Source organism: Rhincodon typus, chromosome 3 (genome assembly GCF_021869965.1).
Source record: "Rhincodon typus isolate 14 chromosome 3, sRhiTyp1.1, whole genome shotgun sequence".
Lineage (NCBI taxonomy): Eukaryota > Metazoa > Chordata > Chondrichthyes > Orectolobiformes > Rhincodontidae > Rhincodon > Rhincodon typus.
The window spans coordinates 49,387,984-49,411,114 of record NC_063334.1 but is presented as its reverse complement, the minus strand read 5'-3'; the positions used below and the strand labels follow the sequence as shown (position 1 = coordinate 49,411,114).

Below are 23,131 nucleotides of genomic sequence, written 5' to 3'. Positions count from 1 at the left end.
ACAGAAATCTACAGATGTCGCAACTAGCTGAGACTTAGCTATGTCTTTTTAAGTTCTGTATTTTGAAATTAGTCCATATATATGCCAGAGATTGGATCCCAATGCATGAGCATAGAGTTGAGAAATACCAAGGGGCAAAAACCATTAGTGGGTATCATACATGGGCCCCCAAACTGCAGGGGTGATGTTGGGAATGGCATCAAACAGGAAATTAGAGATGCATGTGATAAGGAAATATTGGTTATCATGGGTGATTTTAACCTGCACATTGGTTGGGCAAATCAAATTAGCCACAATGCTGTAGAGGGAGAATTCCTGGAGTGTATATGGCATGGTTTCCTTGACCAATATGTGGAGGAACCAACTAAAGAGCAGGCCATCTTAGACTGGGTACTGTGTAATGAGAAGGGAATCATTGCCAATCTAGCTGTCCGAGACACCTTGGGGATGAGCGACCATAACATGATATAATTTTTTACCAAGATGGAGAGTGAGGTAGTAGATTTGGAAACTAGGGTGCTGAATCTTAATAAAGGAAACTATGAAGATATGAGCCATGAGTTGGCCTTGGTAAATTGGGGAGAGTTACTCAAAGGGATGACAGTGGATAGGCAATGGCAAACATTCAAGGAACACATAGGGAAACTGCAACAACTGTTTATTCCTGTCTTGCACAAAAGCAAAATGGGTAAGAAGGCCAATCCATTGTTTACAAAGGAAATTAGAGATAGTATCCAATCCAAAGAAGAAGCATAGAGATTGGCCAAGAAAAGTCATATGTCTGAGGATTGGGAGCAGTTTAGAATTCACAAAGAAGGACCAAGGGATTGATTCCAAGGGGAAAATATAGTATGAAAGTAAGGTTGCAGGGAACATAAAGACTGACACTAACAGTTTTGATAGGTAAGCGAAGAGAAAGAGATTGGTGAAGACAAATATAGGTTCCCAACAGACAGAAACGGGGTAATGTATAATAGGGGACAAGGAAATGGCTGAGCAACTGAATACATACTCTGGTTCTGTTTTAACAAAGGAGGACACAAATCAGATACGAGAAGTGTTGGAGAATGCAAGATTTAGTGCGAGGTAAGAATTGAGGCAGATCAATATTAGTAGAGAAATGGTGCTGGGAAAATTGATGGGATTGAAGGCAGATAAATCCCCAGGGTCTGTTAAGGAAATGGCTCTAGAAATAGTGGATACATTGGTGATCATCTTCCAGGATTCTGTAGACTCTGGAACAGTCCCTGCAGATTGTAGGGTAGCTAATATCACTCCAACATTCAAAAAGGGAGGTAGAGAGAAAACAGGGAATTATAAACCTGTAAGCCTAACATCAGTCATGGGGAAAATTCTCGAATCCATTATCAAGGACTTTAGAAAGGCATTTAGAAAGCTGTGGCATGATTGGACGGAGTCAGCATGGGTTTATGAAGGGGAAATCATGTTTGACAAATCTGTTGGAATTCTATTAAGATGTAACTAGTGTTGACAAGGGGGAGTTGGATGGTTTGATATATTTAAACTTTCAGAAAGCATTTGACAAAGTCCCGCATAAGAGATTATTGTGCAAGATTAAAGTGCATGGAATTGGGGCTAAGTGTATTGAGATAGATAGAAAACTGGTTGGCAGAGAGGAAGCAAATAGTAGGAATTAATGGGTCCTTTTCAAATTGGCAGGCAGTAACTAGTGGGGTGCCACAGGGATCGGTGTTGGGACACCCAGCAATTCACAATATAAATTAATGATTTGGATGAGGGAACAAAATGTAACACCTCAAAGTTTGCAGATGATACCAAGTTGGGTGGGAGGGTGAACTGTGATAGTGATGCAGAGATCCTGCAGCATATTCTGGACAGGTTGGGTGAGTGGGCAAATCAATGGCAGATGCAGTGTAATTTGGATAAATGTGAAGTTATTCACTTTGGAAGGAAAAACCAAAGGGCAGATTACTACCTGAATGGCTGTAAATTGGGAGAGGGGAGTGTGCAGCGGGACCTGGGTGTTCTTTGCACCAGTCACTGAAGGTGTGCATGCAGGTGTAGCAGGCGGTAAAGAAGGGAAATGGTATGTTGGCCTTCATACCATTTTTTGAGTTTTGAGTACCGGAGCAGGGATGTGTTGTTGCAGTTATACAGGGCCTTGGTGAGGCCACACCTAGAATATTGTGGGCAGTTTTGGTCTCCTTTTCCAAGGAAGGATGCTGTTGCTCTTGAGGGAGTGCAGCGAAGGTTCACCAGGCTGATTCTGGGGATGGCGGGACTGATGTATGAGGAAAAATTGACTAGGTTAGGATTATTTTTGCTGGAGTTCAGACAAATGAGGGGGAACTTATAAAATTCTAACAGGACTAGACAGGGTAGATGCAGGGGAGGTCACAGTATGAGAATTTGGGGTAGACGATTTAGGACCGAGATGAGCAGACATTTCTTCAGCCAAAGAGTGGTGAGCCTGTGGAATCCATTACTAGAGGAAGTACTTGATGCCTCAATATTGAATGTATTCAAGAGGCGGCTAGATATAGCTCTTGGGACAGATGTGATCAAAGGTTATGGGGAGAAAACAGAATTAGGCTACTAAGTTGGACGATCAGCCATGATCGTGATGAATGGTGGAACAGGCTCGAAGGGCTAAATGGCCTCCTCCCGCTCCTATCTTCTATGTTTTTATGCCAAAGAATCTACTTTTTTCATGGAATTAAGCTGCACTGCCCAGTCTCCAATGTTTTGAGGACTGTTCTTATGATTGGGAGTTTATACATCTGCTGTAGCACTGGTGTAAGTCTATTAATACACTCATCTTTTGAAATTTTGGTCAACAAAGACAACACATACTTGGCTGAAGTTGTTCCTGAGATACTTCATTCCCAGTATGTTCAGTGCTCATATGTTGTCATTGAGACAAAGTGCTGGTAGCATATTGGAATTCACCATCATTGTTGGGTCAAGAGTGTCATATGGCAGTAGTTTGAAAATGTTGTTGGGCATTGCCAATTTGGAAATTATAGCAGATGGTGCTGATTTGATCCAGCATTTGGTTTCTTTAATTAGTCCCAACTACTCTTGGATACTGAGGTGCTGCCAATACCAATGAGATGCAGATGGTGCAGTAATGAAGACAATGTCAATCAAAGCCTTTGGTCCTTTCTTTGGAACGTGCATAATGCTTTTCTGAGGTTCTTTCTGTCTCTTAAAGCATAATTGGAATTTTCAATTCTTGCAGTTATGCCTAAAAAAATGGGCCTGCCAGTACAACTGCTAATGTTTCATTATGACAATAAACAGTTAATTTACTCTTTAAATCTGCTGTTGGAATGTTTACAATGACTAAATCTCATCAAAGAGTTCGAGGTTACTATGTTCTATTCAGTATAAAAGCAAAGAATTGGACAGAGAAATTAAAATCAATACAGGAGTTGGAAGATCAGTCGTGGACAGGTGCAGGTTTGACTCTACAATAAGTGGAAGTGACAGGTCACATGTCAGCACTGATTTACATAATGGTGTATCATTTTTGTACAGTGTGTCAAACGTATTGCTTGTGTGGTAACTGGAAAAGGACTGAATTTCTGTGGAGTGTGTGGAAAGTAGAATGAAGATCCAAATGTATCAGTATGGATTACTGTAGCATATTCAGCACTAGACTTAGCCACTATGAATTCATAATGCATTGACACGGTATCAATAGCTATACAATACTGTGTCCATCTGGTGTCATGCATATGCTCTGCCACTCCTTTTAATACTGTTTTTATTCATAAATATAGATGGCAAAAGGTTTGCTTGACTGATAGTCAGAAGCATCCTATTGGGTAAAGGAGCACCAGTTCACATTATAATTGGTGGGCAGCTGGGTTGTCATGAGGATGATTGTGACATATGATGGTAAAAATGTGAAGGTCAGATTGTTAGAAGCAGGCAGGGCACCCAAGGTTGGTTACCTTAGGTTAAGGGAGCATTAAATAATTGTAAAGTGTTTCAAACCGTTAGTCAGGTATCCTTATTGTCTTCTTTCCTGGTGTAATCATATGGAGTACACAGAATCAAAGTGTAAACATAATACCATAGAAACAAGTAGGCCCTTGTGCCTGCTCTGCCATTTAGAATAATTCAGTCTTACAGCATGGAAAGAGGCCTTTCAGCCCATCATGTTTGTGCCAGTATTAAGCACCTATCTACTCTAGTTCAATTTCCCAGTATTTGGCCCCATGTACTTTGGTGTTTCAAATGATCATCGAAATACTTCTTAAATGTTGTGATGGTTTCTGCCTTTACCACCCTTTCAGGTGGTAAGTTCCAGATACCCACTACTTTAAAACTCTCTGAACCACCCTAAATCTACGCCCCCTTGGTTGTTTCTCTCTAGTTACCCTGGCAATTAGGTGGCCTTTAGCCTCTTACTGCCACACTGGATCCAGCCACACCAGGGGTTTCATCACTGTGACCGTGGTTCAACAAAGGGACAGAGAAATTGAGGACAAACAAATGGACCAGTAAGCCCGGGTTAAGCAGCAACTCCAACGGCTGCCGAATAGCCTCCACATGAAGAAATAACAGTGGAAGATCATTTCAAGGTGTTGAGAAGGTACAGAGCCTACCGTCTTTGATGACATTTCCCCCAGATCAGTGAGGCACAGCATCACCACAGACTGAGGACGTCCTGGGTCACATTAAATTTACAAGTCATCTGTGATCATCAGTACTTCATTTTAGAAGTCTCCATAATACCTTAGAAGCTGTCATGATGCCTATACCCTAGGTAACTCTCAGGTTCCTGCTTTATTTGAATGATGGCAGTTGGGAGACTAAGACAATCATCTGCAAACATGGGAATTTTGCAACTCTCTGACTGAAGCTGAATGTAGATACAATACAGCCTATTCTTCCACCAGGGCCATTGTGGAGCCGAATTTAGGCCTCCTGAAGGTGAGATGCCAGCTCTTGTTTTGTCTGGGGTGGGGTTCTTGCAGTGCACTCCAGAGTTTTCTGCATACTCCTTGCATACCGTACCCTGCACAACTAGAGCAGATAAAAGAGGGGATGTAAGAGATGCTCATGAATTGGGAGAGCAGCAACAGGTTTCTGTTAAGGAAAATAGGGCACCTCAAGGCCAAGAGAGGAAGAGGAAGAACAAGGAGCAGGAGGAACAACACTTTCAGCATGATACAGCACTGCAGTGTCAGGCACAACAAGCCAAACGGGACTTAACTGACACTTGCTTCCAAATAATGTGAGCTGGGTAAGGTCAATATCCATCGACCGTAAATTTAGTGTTGTTTGAAAGGCAAACAATATCTGTCTATTACTAGAACCAAATATGTTTTTTTGTTGTTTGGTTTCCTTTCACTTTTCTGTTGTCAGCATCTCAACATAAGATAACCTTCTCGTTCTAGAGGCCAGTTTTATAAATCTCTTATCTGCTGCCACCAGTACAGATTTGGCTTTCATTAAATCTGGAAAACAAAATTGCATTTAATAGTCCAGGTGCAGTCTCACCAAAGTCCTAAATTATTACAATAAACGCCAACATGCCATTTGCTTTCCTCATTACTTGCTGTCATATAAATCATAACTCTACTAGTCATGCCCTGCCAACTTGAAAATGCACCATTTCTCCATTCTCTCTGCTTTTTGTCTATTTACCAATCCTCTATCCATACTAATATATCTTCCCCTACTTCAGGATCCCTTATCTTGTGCATTATCCTTTTGTGTGGTACCTTTTGGAAATCTAGGGTTATCATATCTGCTGGTTTCCTTCATCTACATTATTAGTTATATCCTCAAAAATCCATAATAGAATTGTCAAACAGCACCTGTATTGCTACCCTGCACTTTTGTATTGTATTTTATTTAAGTTTCCAAATCTCTCCTCACATTATATCAATACTCCACCACCATCACCACCCTCCTCCCCATTCTGCCACCATTAATTTAAATCTCTAACCACAGCCTTAGTTACATGACTTGCCAGATCACTTGCCCCAGTGCGGCTCAGTTAAAAAGTCTCCCTAAAAGTACAGTTCCTTCTTTCCTAGTACTCACGTTTAAGCTCTATGAACTCAATGATGCAAGTGATGGGTTCTCCATACACCGCATGGACCGCACAGCGTCCTTGGGCAAGGCGAAGGGCGGTGGGGTATGCTTTCTGATCAACCAAGCCAAACTCAAGTAGGTGATACCTAAATACCACCAACTCATCTTGTGCCCTACCAGAGGACTGAACATTCTGGAGCACTGCCACACAACCATCAAAGATGCCTGCTGCTCAATCCCCTGCCCACACTTTGGAAAATCCGACCACAGCACTCTGTTCCTCCTCCAAGCTTACAAGCAGAAGCTGAAACAGGAGAATCCTTCATGGAAAAAGTACAGTGATGGTCCGAGGTAGCAAAAGACCATCTCTGGGACTACTTGGATTTGGTGGACTAGACCGTGTTCAAGTGTTCATCGGGAAACCTAGATGAGTATGCCACCACCGTCACTGACTTCATTAGCAAATAGGTGGAGGAGTGTGTACCAAAGAAATCAATCCAAGAGGTCCCAAATGGAAACCTTGGATGAACCAGGAAATCCACTCCCTACTGAAGACCAGACATGTGGCATTCAAGTTGGGTGACCTGTACTAATACAGAAAATCCAGATATGACCTCCGCAAATCCATCAAGGAGGCCAAGAAGCAGTATTGGACCAAGTTAGAGGCCGCGACCTACCAAACAGACTCCCGCCGTCTATGGCAAGGCCGAAACGACATCATGGAATACAAAATGAAACAGTGTAAGATAGTGGACAATGACACATCCCTCTTTGACACGCTCAGTGCTTTCTATGCTCGAATACCACTGGTGTGGCGACGCCTACCCCAACAGACACAGGAACACCTGTTCCCTTTGTCACAGTTTCAGAAGTCAGGTCAGTCTTCCTGGAAGTCAACCCAAGGAAAGCGACGGGCCTGGACAGTGTCCCCAGCTGAGCACTCAGATCCTGGACCAACAGGTGGAGGTATTCAGCGACATCTTCAACCTCTCCCTCCCACAGCTGAAGTCCCCACCTGCTTCAAGAAGATCACCACCATTCCCGTACCCAAGAAACCACATGCAATGTGCCTTAATGACTACCGCTCAACAGCTCTGACTTCAATGATCATGAAATGCTTTGAGAGGCTGGTTATGGCCCACATCAACTCCAGTCTCCCAACCTGCCACGATCCTTTACAGTTTGCCTACTGACATAACAAGTCCACAGAGGATGCCATATCCTTAGCCCTGCACTCATCCCTGGAACATATGGACAACAACGACACCTACGTGAGACTCCTGCTCGTTGACTACAGCTCTGCCTTCAGCAGTATTGTCCCCTCCAGACTGATCTCAACACTGCATGACTTTGGTCTCGGCTCTGCCCTATGCAACTGAATCCTTAGCTTTCTGACCCATAGGCCGCAATCAGTGAGGACAGGTAAGTGAACCTCCTCCACAATAACACTCAACACTGGAGACCCAAAGGATGTGTCCTCAGCCCCCTACTGTACTCGTACACCCACAACTGTGTTGTCAAATTCTGAATGAATGCCATCCACAAGTTCACTGATGACACCACCACAGTGGGTCGGATATCTAACAACGACGAGTCAAAATACAGAAGGGAGATAGAGAGCTTGGTGACGTGGTGCAACGAAAACAATCTGTCTCTCAACGTCGGCAAAACTAAAGAACTGATCATCGACTTCAGAAAGAAGGGAGGAGAACAGGCCCCCACCTACATCAACAGAACTGAGGTTGAGAGAGTGAAGAGCAACAAGTTCCTCAGCGTGATGATGACTGACGACCTGTCTTGGACATCCCACGTAAATGCGACAGTCAAGATGGCACAACACCTCTTCTTCCTCAGGTGGCTCAGGAAATTTGGTATATCCATAAGGTCCCTCACTAACCTCTACAGATGCACAATTGAAAGCATACTGTCCGGGTGCATAATGGCCTGGTATGGCAACTGCTCTGCCCAGGTCCATAAGAAACTACAGAAGGTGGTGTGCACAGCCCAGACCATCAAGGGAGCCAACGTTCTATCCATGGCTCGCTGCCGTGGAAAGGTGGCCAACATCATCAAAGACCCATCGCACCCTGGTAATGATCTACAACCTCTTCCATCAGATAAGAGATACAGAAGCCCGAACACAAGCACAAGCAGACTCAGGAACAGCTCCTTTGCAGCCGTTATCAGACTGTTGAATGGACTCTAGCCTCAAATAATGTTACCTGCAATGTAACCTGTATGTCTGTAAGTCTTTTTGATCTGTACATCCTTTACGTGCTGTGATCTGCCTGTACTGCTTGTAAACAAAGCTTTTCACTGTATTTTGGTACATGTGACAACAAAATCAATCAATCAAATTCACTTCTCCCACACCAATATTTGAACCATGTATTCAAAGTTCTGCTCTTATTTATCCTGTGCCAGTTTGCTTGTGGCTCAGGAAGTAATCCAGAATTTATTACCTTTGTGTTTCTCCCTTTTAATTTAACTGCAGACAATGGTCAAAAGGTCATTTTAAATTTATATATGACACTAAGATTGTCAACGTGCATGTTCAACCTCAGACATTTATCACATAGAGGGTTGGGTGACTGAACTTGCAGTGGGGACTGAAGACATAGCTTTATTGTCTTCAATGATAAGTTGGGTAAAATTTCATTGCATCTGGTACTGAACATCAGACAAACAATTGAGAAGTTGATTGAGCATCCAGTTCTGCTCAGCCCTGTCTCAATGTGGAAACTAATAACGTCATTAAAGAATAGCATATTGATAAGTAACCGGTGTTGTCCAAGGATAGATAGATGCTTGGGGAGCCCCAGAGGAAATAAATCTTTGGAATTCTCTATCCTACAGAGTTGTGGATGTACCATGAGGAAATTTATTTAAGACTGAGATAGACTTCTGATGTCTCAAAGAGTTGAGAGATATCGAGAGTGAGTGAGAAAGTGTAGTTAAAGCTAAGATCAGTCATTATCTAATTGAATGATGGAGCAGGTTTGATATGCTGTAAGACCTTCTTCTCCTCTCACTTCATTAGGTTTTACGAGAGTGGGAGAAGAAATCATTGCAGATAATATTTTTAACTGATTATAAAGATAAGAATAGAACCAGTCCACGAAAGTAGTTGAAAGTGAAGAAGTGCTCCAAGATGACATTATAGTCAACCATATCAATGGTAACAGATAGATCAAGAAAGCCAAGCAGTGATTGCACCTCGTAGTCATAATCACACTGGCTATCATTCCATGCATAAATGCTGTAAATAATGCTATCACATTTCTACTTACAGGGAATCATAGAATCATACAGCACAGAAGAGGTTCTTCGGCCCATCAAGTCTATACTGCTAAAGATATATTACTACCTACACTAGTTCCATTTTCCTACACTTGGCCCATAGCCTTGAATATTATGACGCTTCAAGTGTTCATCCAAGTACTTTTAAAGGTTGTGAGGTCTCCTGCCTCAACTACCCCCCTGACAGTGCATTTCAGACCTCTTCCACCATTCATCCCAGGCAACATTCTAGTAAATCTTCCCTACACTCCCTCCAGTGCAATCACATCCTTCCTATAGTGTCGTGACTCAATGGAGAATCTTGATAATATTGTGAGGTCATGATTTTATATGGGAAATCCTAAAGGAAATACAATGTGGCAAATAATGCAGAACATTTAAACAAACTGAAAAATAAAAGAATTACAAACAAATGTGCAATTTACCATTACCCAACAAATAACAATTTTAGTGGCATATTAGTGGAAGGGAAATATCATATTCCACAATACATTGAAGGAAGGATAGAAAATGCATAAGAAAAAGAAAGGGGAGTAGCAAGAAATATTTGCCCTATAGCCCTCTCATTCACACTGAGCTCCAGTCTATTCACTTGTTTGCAAGGTAACTGCAGGTAGAGGTTTTATTTTGTGTAGTTAAGAACATTGAACTGCTGTAATACTTTGTCTCAGGAACAACCTCCCACTTTCAGCTGACAGTCACTGTGGAGTCTTGAAATCTTATACATTTCTAGTGGTTTGTTAATTCATAGAATCATAGAATCCCTATAGTGTGGAAAGAGGTTATTTGGCCCATCGAGTCTGCACCGACCTCCTGAAGAACATCCTATCCAGACCCAGCTCAAGAAGGAGTCAAAATATTCAATAAAGAAAGGGAGAAAATTATGAGGATCAGACAGATAGTGGGTAGAATGCTCAACTGAACAAATGTCTTGTAAACATTTGCATTTTTAAACTTAATTCCCACATTATTTGAAGGTGCATAACAGAGTCATACAGCATGGAAACAGGCCCTTCAGTCCAACCAGTCTTCACTCACCATGTGCTCAAACTAAACTAGTTCCACGTACCTGCATTTGGCCCATATCCATCCAAACCCTTCCTTCTCATGTACTTATCCAACAGTCTTTTAAATATTGTAATTGTACCTGCATCCACCACTTCCTCTGGCAGTTCATTCCACATACGAACCACTCTTTCCGTAAAAAAGCTGTTTCCTCGTCTTTTTTAAAAATTTCTCCTCTCATCTTAAAAAATATATTCTCTACTTTTGAACTCCCTAACCCTAGGAAAAAGACCTTTACTACATACCTTATCCATGCCCCTTATGACTTTGTTAAATCATTCTGGTAAATCTTTTCTGAACCCTCTCCAATTTTATAACATCCTTCCTGTAGCACGGCAACCAGAACTGCGCACGTACTCCAGAAGAGGCCTCACCAAAGTCCTGCACAATCTCAACTTGATGTCCCAACTCCTGTACTCAAAGGTTTAAACAATGAAGGCAAGCATGCTAAACGCGTTCTTAACCACCCTGTCTACCTGTGATGCGAATTTCAAAAAATTATGTACCTGAACCTCTAAGTCTCTCTGTTCTACAACACAATCCAGGGCCCTACCATTACTTGTATAAGTCCTGCCCTTGTTTGTTTTACAAAAAATGCAATACCCCACATTTATTTAAATCAAATTCCATCAACCACTCCTCAGTCCATTGACTCAATTGACCAAGATTTCTTTGTAATCTCAGATAACGTTCTTCACTGTCCACTGTATCACCAATTTTGGTTGGGATATCATGGTAATTTTTGATAATTTGGTACACTGACAATGGAAAATGTCAATAGAGAATTGGGCTGCAAAGTTTGAATAGGGAAAGAGTAAAACTAACAACAGTAGAAAGTGTGATGTTATGATAAAATCCCTATTAGGTAGGATGTAGTTTGCTGTAGCTTTGTCACAATTTCTGAGCAATTTAGATGCTATGACAGTTGAACTTCTCTTTTCTCCATACAAGCTAACTGAAATGTTGGATCGTTCCAATGTTTCCTCTTCTATTTCAAGAATTGATTATGCCAGAATCAACCAAGGTGGCTACCGCTTACCAGAAACGAAGCCAGATCGGCTATATAAATACTGTGGCTATAAAAGCAGGTCAGAGGCTGTAATTCTGTGGTGAGTTAACTCACATTTTGACTTCCTAAAGCTTATCCTCCATTTGCAAGGCACAAGACAAAAGTGAGGAATACTTCCCACTTGCGTTAATGAGCATGACTCAGGCCTCTTGATTGGCTCTCCATCTACCACTTAAGTATTCACTCATACAATCGATACACAGTTGCAGCTCTGTGTACCATTTACAAGATGTACTGCAATAACTCAGCAAGGTTCCTTTGACAGCGGCTTTCAAATCTGTGACTATGACACCTGGAAGATGTATGGGAACACCACCACCTGAAAGATGCTCTCCAAGCTAAAAATGATCTTGATTTGGAGCTGGATCGCCATTCTTTCATTGTTGCTGGGTGAAAATGTTGGAGCTCCCTTCCTAATAGCACTCTAGGTCTAGCTATAACTATAATTGGGGAAGGGCAACAAAATTCAGGCTTACCCAGTAATCTCCAGATTCCATGAAGTAATTTCAGATATCCAGGATCTGCAGTTTTTTAAAAGGCCATTTTTCTATTCTTATGTGTTGTAGGATTTGTTCGCTTATCTCAATCTCATTTTTACCATGATTTATTTCTGTTTTTTGAAGTGAAGTAACTTGCATTAGATGTTTGTAGCTGTTTACTACTTGCTATTTTGGAAAACAATGGACTGAATGAGCATTTTGTGTACGAGAAGAAAATTTTCCACTATAAAGTAAGAGTCTCACAGGGAACAATCTGAACAACAAATATAAGATGAAGCTGAAGTACAGAAACACTCCTCATAGTTCCTGACCTTTATCTAGTAAATGGCTGAGCCGTATACAACAGGAATGAACCAGTTTCAGCCCAATATCTAAGCTGAGTGAACAATTTTCAGACAGGACACTGGAAGGTAAGTATAACTGGTCTCAATCGTCTGGGGTTTACAAGATGGAAAATCAGCTTTGGTTATTGCTTCTGATCACTGTTCAAAGGCTGATACTAAACAGTCCGTATTTGTGGACAGGAGGTGAGGTCAGAATTCGGCTTGGATGTGATACGATGCAGTTGAAATGTCTCCAAACATTTTGCATCAAAAATCATACATTAAAAAGCCTATTTATGAGGGAGATTTGGGTAAATGGAAAGAGGGACAGAAGGCTGAAGAGGGATTCTGTTGGACAGAAAGTTGAGAAGGTGCTGTATTACTGGACAAGGATGAAGCCACGTGGGCTGCCACTTTGAGAGAACTAGTTATGGAGAGTAGAAGACACAGTCTCTGCCCAGAAAGGCTGGCTGGAGATCCCAGCTCTGATTTTTGGTGGCAGAAGTGCAGAAAGGGCCAATATTATGGCGAGTCTGTCCACAGCAAGTTTATTCTGGTCACAAATTCACCATGTTTAGCACAAGGGGGGAGCATTCTCATGCATTCACTGATAATGATCAAAATATCTCATTGCACCATTGAAAGGAAACCTATTGTAGTAAATGCCAGAATAGACTGTTTTAGTGGCAGAAGCAATTGGACATTGCTGAGATTAATATTTGAGGGCAATGGCCAGTCTCACCGATATGATCATGGACAGATGCACCTGCAGCTGGCAGATTAGTAAGGACGAGGTCAAGTATGCTTTTCCCTTTTGTTGATTTCCTCAACACCTGTCAGAGACCCAGTCTAGCAGCTATGTCCTTTAGGACCTGACCAGCTTGATCAGTAGTGCTGCTGCTGAGCCACTCATGGTGGTGGACATTGGAATACCTCACCCGCAGTACATTTTGCACCCTGGCTACCTTCAGTGCTTCCTCCAAGTATTGTCAACATGGAGGAGTACTGATTCATCAGCGGAGGAAGGATGATATGTGGTTGCCAGCAGGAGGTTTCTTTACCCATGTTTAATCCAAAACTATGAGGCATTATGGGGTCTGGAGTCTATGTTGATTACTCCCAAGGCAACTCCCTCCTGACTATACATCACTGTGTCACCACCTCTGCTGGGTCTGTTCTGCTGAAGGAACAGGATCTCATACCCACAGAATATTCGCTGATTTTTCTGGGTTATTAGTCTTGCGTTAATACTAATTGGCCATCACCTCCATTGTACTGCTCTGTTTTGTAGTGCTGCCTCTTTTACCTCTCATTTCAAATACTGCAAATAATTAAAGTGAGAAGAAATTGCAGATCACACATTGCAAGATACAGAGCTCACAGAAACTCAAAATCTGACCATTTAATTAGAAAAAATTAAATCAAATTCCACTGGCTGAAATTGCTATTAACATTAAGTGATATTAAAGAATTAAATGGCCCACTGCATTGAGAAGGTGTCTGTGTGTTGGTCAAATGATTCCTCACAGAAAGTTTAGCATTTCCCTATAATAGTCTAATTATCTCTCTAATTGATGAATTCCCTCTAAATTCCCTCTAATGAGGTGCTAATCACAGGCAGGGGCTTGGAGAAAAATGAACAAGGTAACAGCCTGAGTCCATTATGTATACCTCCAAGCAGCTGGCTACAGAGGACTACCAAACAAGGGCCTATCAGAATGTTGACTCTTGACTGAGTAATAATGTGTGGCATGTGGGTTGTCAGAACTTTTTTTTACACTGAAAAGTCTTGTTAAACAAGCACATATATAACTCTCACCTTGATCCTCTCAATGCCAGCTTCAATCCTTAACTGTTCCACCATTTTCCTTGCTTGAGCTATGTTGTTTGTTGACATTGTCACAGTTTATTCAACAGGACAATTTTCTGGATAAGAAAAACAAACAATTAATGATCATAAAAGGTGTAAACACAATATCTTTGATGACAAAAAATGTAATTTCAACTTTCATGTCAAGTTATAGTAGTATTCCTAAAAATATAGATTGGACTGCATTTTTTTTGACAAAGTCCAACTTGTATGAAGCTTTCTTGAGGATTTCTTGCCATGAGGACTAGGAAGTTGTCTCACCATATCATACCAAAAGCTGCCTCATTAATTATCTACGCTGCCCCCAAGGAGTACCTTATGTCCGATTCCAGCACGACCTTGTCAAAGGCTTTTCACAGAACAACTCAGCGCTTGAAGGATACCCTAGAATTCACCAGCATCCCTTGTGACAACGATAACTTTGTAAGCTTGTTGTGCACCTGGACCAATATTATCAGTCTGGAGCTGTCCTGCATGGTTTCAACATTTGCCAAACTTACAAGCAAACAAAGTAAACAGTATAGTGCACTATGCTTTCAGGCAGAAGAGTCTAGAATTTTTTGGGCTAACTCCTACATTTGAAAGAAAAGCTTAGTTTAAGTTTCAGTTTGAGTGGTTTAGTGGGTTCTTATCAGAAGCTGGAATATGTAAACAGTTACTCCTGAAAAAGGGAGGAGTCAGTTTAGAATTGTTAAAAATCAGTTACCTCAGTGGAAGAAGTTATTTTAAAAGATCCAGACAGCACGTCTGGATTATACAATACGGTAAAAATCTTGGTTAGGTTATTTGAAGCTGAGAAAGTTTATGCTCAATTAAATGACAAAGGAAGCGGCTATCAGAATCTCACAGCTGGGAATTGAAGCCATAGCTAAGCCAAACCATATGTGATGGAAAGAAGGGCATTCTCTCTGGTACAAAAACAAAGTTGCTGGAAAAGCTCAGCAGGTCTAGCAGCATCTGTGAAGAAAAAAACAGAGTTAATGTTTCGGTCTGGTGACCCTTCCTCAGAACTGTTTCGGTTCACCACACCCGAAACGTTAACTTTTGTTTTTTCTTCATAGATACTGCCAGACCTGCTGAGTTCTTCCAGCAACTTTGTTTTTGTTCCTGATCTACAGCATCCTCAGTTCTTTCAGTTTTTATTTAGCATTCTTGGTGTTTGAGTACTGTAATGAGATGTTGCTAGGATTAATGGATTTCATTTCTACAGTACATTTTGAAATCTTTGAAGATGTGTATATATACAGTTTTATTTATTCTATATTTTCATTTATTTTTCGTTCATTTATAATAAATTTCATTTATTAATAAACATCTGTTTTGTAGAAACCAAATCTGCAATGCTGTGTGCCTTTGTTTTTGTGGTACCATCTAGCTTAAACCAAAAAAAAAAGCCAAATATAATTTAAAGACAAGTTTATTCAATATTGCAGGGTTCTGCCTGAGGTTTTAAACGAATACTTTACATCTACCTTTACTGGAGAAGCCATGGTGACAGTGAAGAAAACTCAGTTATGAGAAGAGTTTCAAATTGATAAGGAGGAGTTTATGGTAGGTTGGTGGTACTCAAGGTTGAAAAGACTGGATGAGATGTATCCAAGGATATCGAAGGAAATCAGAGTGGAGACGGCATAGTCGCTGGCAATAGTCTTTCAATCTTTAGTAGCATCAATGCAGAGAAGGATCTAGACATAGAGGTCCACAGTTCCATGAAAGTGGCAACACAAGTGGATAAAATGGTCAAGAAGGCATACAGCATGTTTGCCTTAATTGGTTCGGACATAGAGTATAAAAATTGGCAAATCATGTTGCAGCTGTATAGAAACTTGGTTCGGCCACATTTCCAATTTTTTTTACAGCTCTGGTTGTCATAATACCAGAAGGATGTGGAGGCTTTGGAGAGGGTATAGAAATGGTTTGCCAGGAGGTTGCCTGGTTTGGAGGGTATTAGCTATGAGGAGAGATTGACAAACTTGGTTTGTTGTCACTTGAACGTTGAAGGATCAATAGGCAGGGAGCAGAGGGATATGGACCACGTAGAGGCAAAGGATTTTTAGATTAGAAAGGCACCACATACTGGCGCAGAGATAGTAGGAACTGCAGATGCTGGAGAATCCGAGACAACAAGGTGCAGGGTTGGATGAACACAGCAGGCCAAGCAGCATCGTAGGAGCAGAAAGGCTGACGTTTCGGGCCTAGACCCTTCATCACTTTGCTCCTATGATGCTGCTTGACATACTGGCGCAGGCTTGGTGGACCAAAAAGGCCTGTTCCTGTGCTGTATTGTGATAACACAGTGTGGAGCTGGAGGAACAGTCTGAAGACGGGTCTCAACCCGAAACGTCAGCTTTCCTGCTCCTCTGATGCTGCCTGGCTGCCGTGTTCCTCCAGCTCCACACTGTGTTATCTCAGACTCCAGCATCGGCAGTTCTTACTATCTCCTGTACAGTACTGTTCTTTGTTCCCTGGACTCAATGGTGGGACCAGAGGTCTGGAGAAGTGCAAATGTTACACTTTGTTCAAAGAAGGCTGTAAGGATAAACCTAGCAATTACAGACCAGTCAGATTAACTTCAGTAGTGGGGCAAATTTTTAGAAATAATTATTTGGGATAGATGGGAAAACATCAGCAAATTACAAAGAACCAGCACAGATTTCCAAGATAAGATTGTGTTTAACTAACTTGTTGAAGTTTGTCAAAAAAATAATAGAGAGTTTTATTGACAGTATTGAAATAATGTATATAGTCAGTGACAGCATTGGTAAGAGAGACCATCGCACAGTCCTTGGAGACAGTCATATCTTCACAGTGAGAATACACTCCAAAATATGTAGCACTATCACCCTACTTCATAGGATAGACTTTGAACAGATTTATCAACTCAAGTCTGTGCATCCATAATGTGCTATGGGCCGTGTACTCTAACACAATTTGCAACCTCAGGTCCCAGTTCATTCCCCACTCTACCATTATTATCAAGGCAGGGGATCAATCTGGTTCAGTGGAGAGTGCAGGAGAGCATGTCAGGAGCAGCACTAGGCAAATCTAAAAAAAAATTAGGTGTCAACCTGATGTACCCACAAAACAGGACCACTTGTGAGCCAAACAGCATAAGCCAGCAAGTGACTGACAGGACAAAGCAGTCCCACAACAAATGGATCATATCTAAACTCTGCAGTCCTATTACATCCAGCTGTGAATGGTGGTGGACAATTAAGCAACTAACTGGAGGAGGAAGCTTCACAGATATCCCTATCCTCACATCGGGAATCTAGGGCATCAATGCAAAAGATAAGGCTGAGACATTTGCAACAATCTGCAGTCAGATGTGCCAAGGGGACAATCCATTGTGGTATTCTTCACAGCTTCCCAGCATGACAGATGCTAGTGTTTAGTCCATTCGAATTATTCCACAAAATATCAAGAAACGATTAAAGGCACTTGATACTGCAAAGGCTATGGGCCCTGACAACATTCCAGCAATACTACAATAATACTGAAGACTTGTGCTCCAGAACTTGCTGCACCACTAGCCGAGCTATTTCAGTGAATGTACAACACAGGCATCTATATGACAATGTGGAAAATTGCCCAGGTTTGTCCTACCCACAAAAACATGACAAATCCAATCTAGCCATTTACACTACACTAGACTATTCTCGATTATCAGTAAACTAATGGAAGGAGTCATCAACAGTACAATGAAGCAGCACTTGCTAAGCAAAATAATCTGCTCACTGATGCTCAGTTTGGGTTCCTACAGGACCTCTCAACCGGTAACTTCTTTAAAGCGTAGCTCAAGTATGTATGAGATAGCTGAATTTTACAGGTAAAGTGAGAGTGACTGCCCTGGACGTCAAATTGGCATATGGCGGCCTGAGTGTGTACTGCAGCCCTTGCAAATGTACAGTCAACAGGAAGCAAGGAAAACTCTCTGATGGCTGGAGTCACAGTTAGCACAAAGAATGACAGCAGTGGTTGTTGGGAGGTCAATCACTTCAGCTCCAAGACATCCCTGCAGGAGGTCCTCAGGGTAGTGTCTAGGTCCAACCATCTTCAGCTGTTGAATCAATGACCATCCCTCCATCATAAGATCAAACATGGCAATGTTTGCTGATCCATACACAATGGTCAGAACCATTCGTGACTCCTCAGATACTGATATAGTCTATGTCCAAATCAGAGAAGAACTGGACAGTATCCAGCCTTGGGATGACAAGTGGAAAGTGGCATTTTTGCCACACAAGTGACAGGCAAGACTGTCTTCAACAAGAAACAATCTAATCATCACTCCTTGACATTCTATGGAATTCCCATTGCTGAATCTCGCAGTATTGACATCCTGAGCAGGGGGTGGTGGGGGGGGAGTTGGGTCACCATTGATCAAAAACTGAACCCGACTAGCATGATAAATACTATGGTTACAAGAACAGCTGGTCAGAGACTAGGAATCCATCACTGAGTAACTCACCTCACGACTCCCTGAAGTTTATCAACTATCTGCAAGGTACAGCCAGGACTGTTTTTGAATGCTCCCCACTTGCCTGGATGTGTGCGATTCTAACAATAATCAAGAAGCTTGATACCATCCACAACATAGCTATGCTGCTCTATACTATTTACTAACTCTCATCTATTTGCAAGATAACACTGAACAAGAAGCTGGAATTTTTGTCCCTTTCATTACTCATGTTTACCCAAAAATGATGCCAGAACCATGCGGTGCTATCATAGAATTCAACGCAACAACAGGATCATAGAACCCATACAGTGCAGAAAGGGGCCATTCTGCCCACTGAGTTTGCACTGACCATCCAAACTGCATCCCATCTAGACCTCTTCCCCATCCCCATAACCCCATATTCACCATGGATAATCCACCTAGCCTGCACACCTTTGGATTGTGGGAGAAAACCGGAGCACTCAGTGGAAACCCACGCAGACATGGGGAGAATGTATAAATTTCATGCAGACAGTTACCTAAGGCTGGAATCAAACCCTGGTGTGAGGCAGCAGTTCTAGCCACTAAGCCATCGTTAAAATTATGTTAATATTTTAACATTTTAGAATATTTTAGACCACTTCATTTAGGCTGCCTATAGAAAAAGATAACCAGTATTGGACTGCCGTAAAGACCTTAATTAGTCAATGCTCTAATGATACTGGCAGATGTGCTTTATTCTAGCCGTACTTCTGTTTTTATTTGGAAATTAATTCCTTGCCTTTACCAATTATATAGACAAAAAGTAGACACAAATATGGTATACCTCTTCATAGTTGTGATGACTAAAATTTGGGATTACCACAAACTGTGAAACTGCAGACAACACTTAAAGCTTGGAATTGAAAATGTGCACAAATAGTTCAAAAGTAACTTTTTTAACCAATGGGTGGTGAATTTGCAGATTGGACTAGCAAGAAGGCACTGGCAACAGACACAGTGGAATCATTTAAGGATTCGTTGGTTAAATGTGCGAGAATTTCAGTGTTTGGAGAGTGTTTTTGTTGGGAGTGGTCATATCGCCTGTTGAACCTTTCAAAATTTTCGAAGCAAGTGTTCTAACTAAACATAAAATAAAGGCATACATTTCCTACATTGAACTTTGCAGCACAGAGTCTTTTCAAACAAGAATGAAAAAGTTAGTGTTCCTAATTCATGGTACATATGATTTACATTCCTCATGATTTTCTGGCCACTAAAATCACTCACTGAAAAATTGTATGCTTTGCAATTTGTGTCTACTCACCTTGACTAAATAAACTACTTTGCTGAGCATGAAGCCGCTTGAAATTTGTATTATGTCTTATCCTGAAACTTATCCTTATGACAGACACATATGTGCTAGCCCAGTGACGAAAAGTTTTCAACACTACACGTTAACTTTTGCACAAAATTTATCATTGGTTTGTGGTGGTGTTAGGAATGGGCATCCCAGAAATAGTGGGTTCTTGAAAGCCTTGCAGTTCTCTTTTATTAGGCTCTGTAGCTCTCTACCCACACAAACTGACTGATAGAAGGCAATAGCCAAGGTGACAGCAGATTCATTCATAGGATACTACGGCAAACTTAAATTGGCCCATTGAGGTTGTGCTGGTTCTTTCAAACAACAATCCTATTAGTTACATGCTACTACTCTCACACTATATTTTTATCTCTTTCAATATTTTATCAAATTCCCTTGTGAAGGCTATTAATGATTCTATGTCCAGATTCTATATTGCAGTACACTGAAAATCCTACGCATTCATTGAGTAATAAAAGGGGTTTTCATCTTATCTGGTACTTTTACTATACACCTTAAATCTGTGCTCACTGATTTATAGATCCTTCAGCAAAAAAGAATGTTCTACCAGAACCATTGATCAGTTTCCCATAGATATGAATCCATCACTCTTTACAAGGCTGGCAGAAAGGTTTAGGGAATGGAACATATGGAACTGCAATAGCATCCAAAGAGAAATGCATCCTGTTCACTTTTTCTTAAAAAAATGATCGATGCATCAACAGCAATGGGTTGACAGAAGGCTTTTGCACAGTTGTGACATAATCAGTGGATGGAAGATTTAAATCAATTTTCAAGCTTTCCCAATGAATGCAGACCACGGCACTGGCTCTGAATTCTTCATAGTTATCCAGTGAATTATTCAGCTGAAAGACACTTTCTATCCCTTTTTCTTTCTCTCCCTCTCTCTCTGGCACTTCCATTCCACATCTTTTGGAAGAATTTTACAGGATCCCGTCAGTGGGTTTGCAGGAGGACATCTACTCAGAGTTGCAAGTACTACCATGAGTCTTTATGTGACTAAATTGGCTGACTTCTGATCTACATATCTTTGGACACATTAGCATCCTATGATGATAAGATTGTTCATGCTTTTCCTTGCCAAATTTCTCCACTTTTCCCTCCAAGGCATTGAATATTTGCCAAGTTATGGTTTCACAAAAACACATGGTAAAAGCCTCTTTTCTTTCTCCACATTTTCTGCTTGGTCTGTTTCGAGCCTTTCTGCTTTTAAGCCAATAATAATGTATACTTGAAGTTGATTTTCATTGGATTATACATGTTGAAACAAGCATGACTTTTAGTGGACCCTGATAGTATTTACATACCATATTCTCATTTCCATTCAAAGAACACTAGCAGGTTTCCAAACTGTTAGGTTTTCAGCATTGTTTTCAAGTTGAATATTTACATATGTCTTTATTCCTTTAATTTTGTTAGTTGTTGAGATGAATCTTTATGAAACAAAGTCAATTCTTTCCTAAGTAATTATTACGTTTTCAATTGATAATTTAATCATTAGTAATTTTCAAGTAATTCTTCACTAGGCAACACACGGTTAAGTTGCTCACAGGTTGGGAAATTACATCTTGCCATAATGTAAATAATGACTATAAGACAAGCATACAAGGTTAAACAAAATATAAGCAGGAACAGGTGTCTTAAGGTATGGTATAAAAATAAGGCCATCCACTTAGCAAGGATTGAAGTTCTAAAGTTAAGTGCCAAAATTCAAAGAACATGTCAAATGCGTGGCACGGTGGCACAGGGGTTAGCACTGCTGCCACACAGTGCCAGGGACCCAGGTTCGAGTCCACCCAGGGGCAACTGTCTGTGTGGAGTTTGCACATTCTCCCCGTGCCTGCGTGGGTTTCCTCCGGGTGCTCCGGTTTCCTCCCACAGTCCAAAGATGTGCAGGCTAGGTAGATTGGCGATGCTAAATTGCTCCTAGTGTTCAGGGATGTGTAGATTAGGTGGGTTATAGGGGGTTGAGTCTGGGTGGGTGCTCTGAGGGTCAGTGTGGACTTGTTGGGCCGAAGGGCCTGTTTCCACACTGTAGGGATTCTACGAAATAATAATTAAGATTATTATCATTGCTGCCAACTGTTTTCCAGTCTTTCAGTTTTTCAAATCTTCAGTCATTCTGTTGACACTAGAGCTGAGAAAACAATGCATTTCCACAGGGTATGTTTTCAGCCAAATATTGGATGTGAAGTTATCTACTATTTGGAGCAGTACATCAGCTTTTCCCAGTTCTATCGCTTGGTACGTATGCACCAGAAATTAAGAAACTGTTGTAAGGGAAGTGAGACAGTCTGCTGTAAAATCTAACTGGTAGAGATAGATGTGTGGGGAGACAGACTCTCTGACTTCTTGGCCAGGAAAGCAGGGAGTAAATTTTCTCTTGAGACCTGACTGCTACCATCAAGTGCTCTGTTGATTAATTGTGAAGAAATTACAAGTTAACACTTGTAAGATTTGGAAATTCTTGAAGGGGCTAGCTCTCCACGACCTGAACAATGATGACATGAAACATTAACAAACAAAACCTTTGAAGGCTGTCCAAATAGAAGCACTGATAGATATTTCATGTTCCGAAAAACCTCTCAGACATAGTAAAAATTCATTCTTGAGTATGTCAACCTCATTGTATTCAAAGGTCTAATGATGTGAATCATGCATGAAATATCATCTGACTGTACAAACCTTTTTTGACACCTCAATACAAGTCTCTGCATCACTCTCTTTTGTAGATGTACTCCCACAGTGGTATCTGGAGTCTTGAACAGAATGCGTTTGTAGTGTTTATGTGCTTTGCAGCAATACTTTCTTTTAAAATTATGAATATAAATTTTAAAAATTACAATTAATGCAGTTAAATTAATATACTTAAAATGATCAAATTTGACGTATATTGCATAACAACCTACACTTCAGAGCTGTTACCAGGTGGTCTGTATGTAAGTTTTAAATCCTTTATTCTTCCTCACTTCTGTTCATACAGTCTCCACTGAATGCTTTCCCCTCATCATATCCTCCCTCACCATTAAAATAATTTTGTTTCTAATCGATAAGGCTATTCCACCCCCCACCCCGCCATTTTCCTTATCCGTCCTGTAAACCTTATAATATTGCATATTTAGTTCCCAGTCCCAACCATCCTGCAACCATGTCTCAGTAATGGT

At 41.0% G+C, this 23,131-nt stretch overlaps 1 protein-coding gene across 3 annotated transcripts in view; it reads right to left on the bottom strand.

Moving 5' to 3' along the window:
- LOC109913699 (guanine nucleotide-binding protein G(I)/G(S)/G(O) subunit gamma-7) overlaps positions 1-23,131 on the bottom strand; it is a 345,302-nt gene that overhangs the window by 5,743 nt on the left and 316,428 nt on the right. For all 3 annotated transcript variants that reach the window (XM_048595252.1, XM_048595253.1, XM_048595254.1), the window contains one exon: positions 14,113-14,219. In XM_048595252.1, coding sequence (XP_048451209.1) covers positions 14,113-14,190 — 78 coding nt within the window. In that variant the 5' untranslated portion in view covers positions 14,191-14,219. The remainder of the gene's footprint in view (positions 1-14,112; positions 14,220-23,131) is intronic.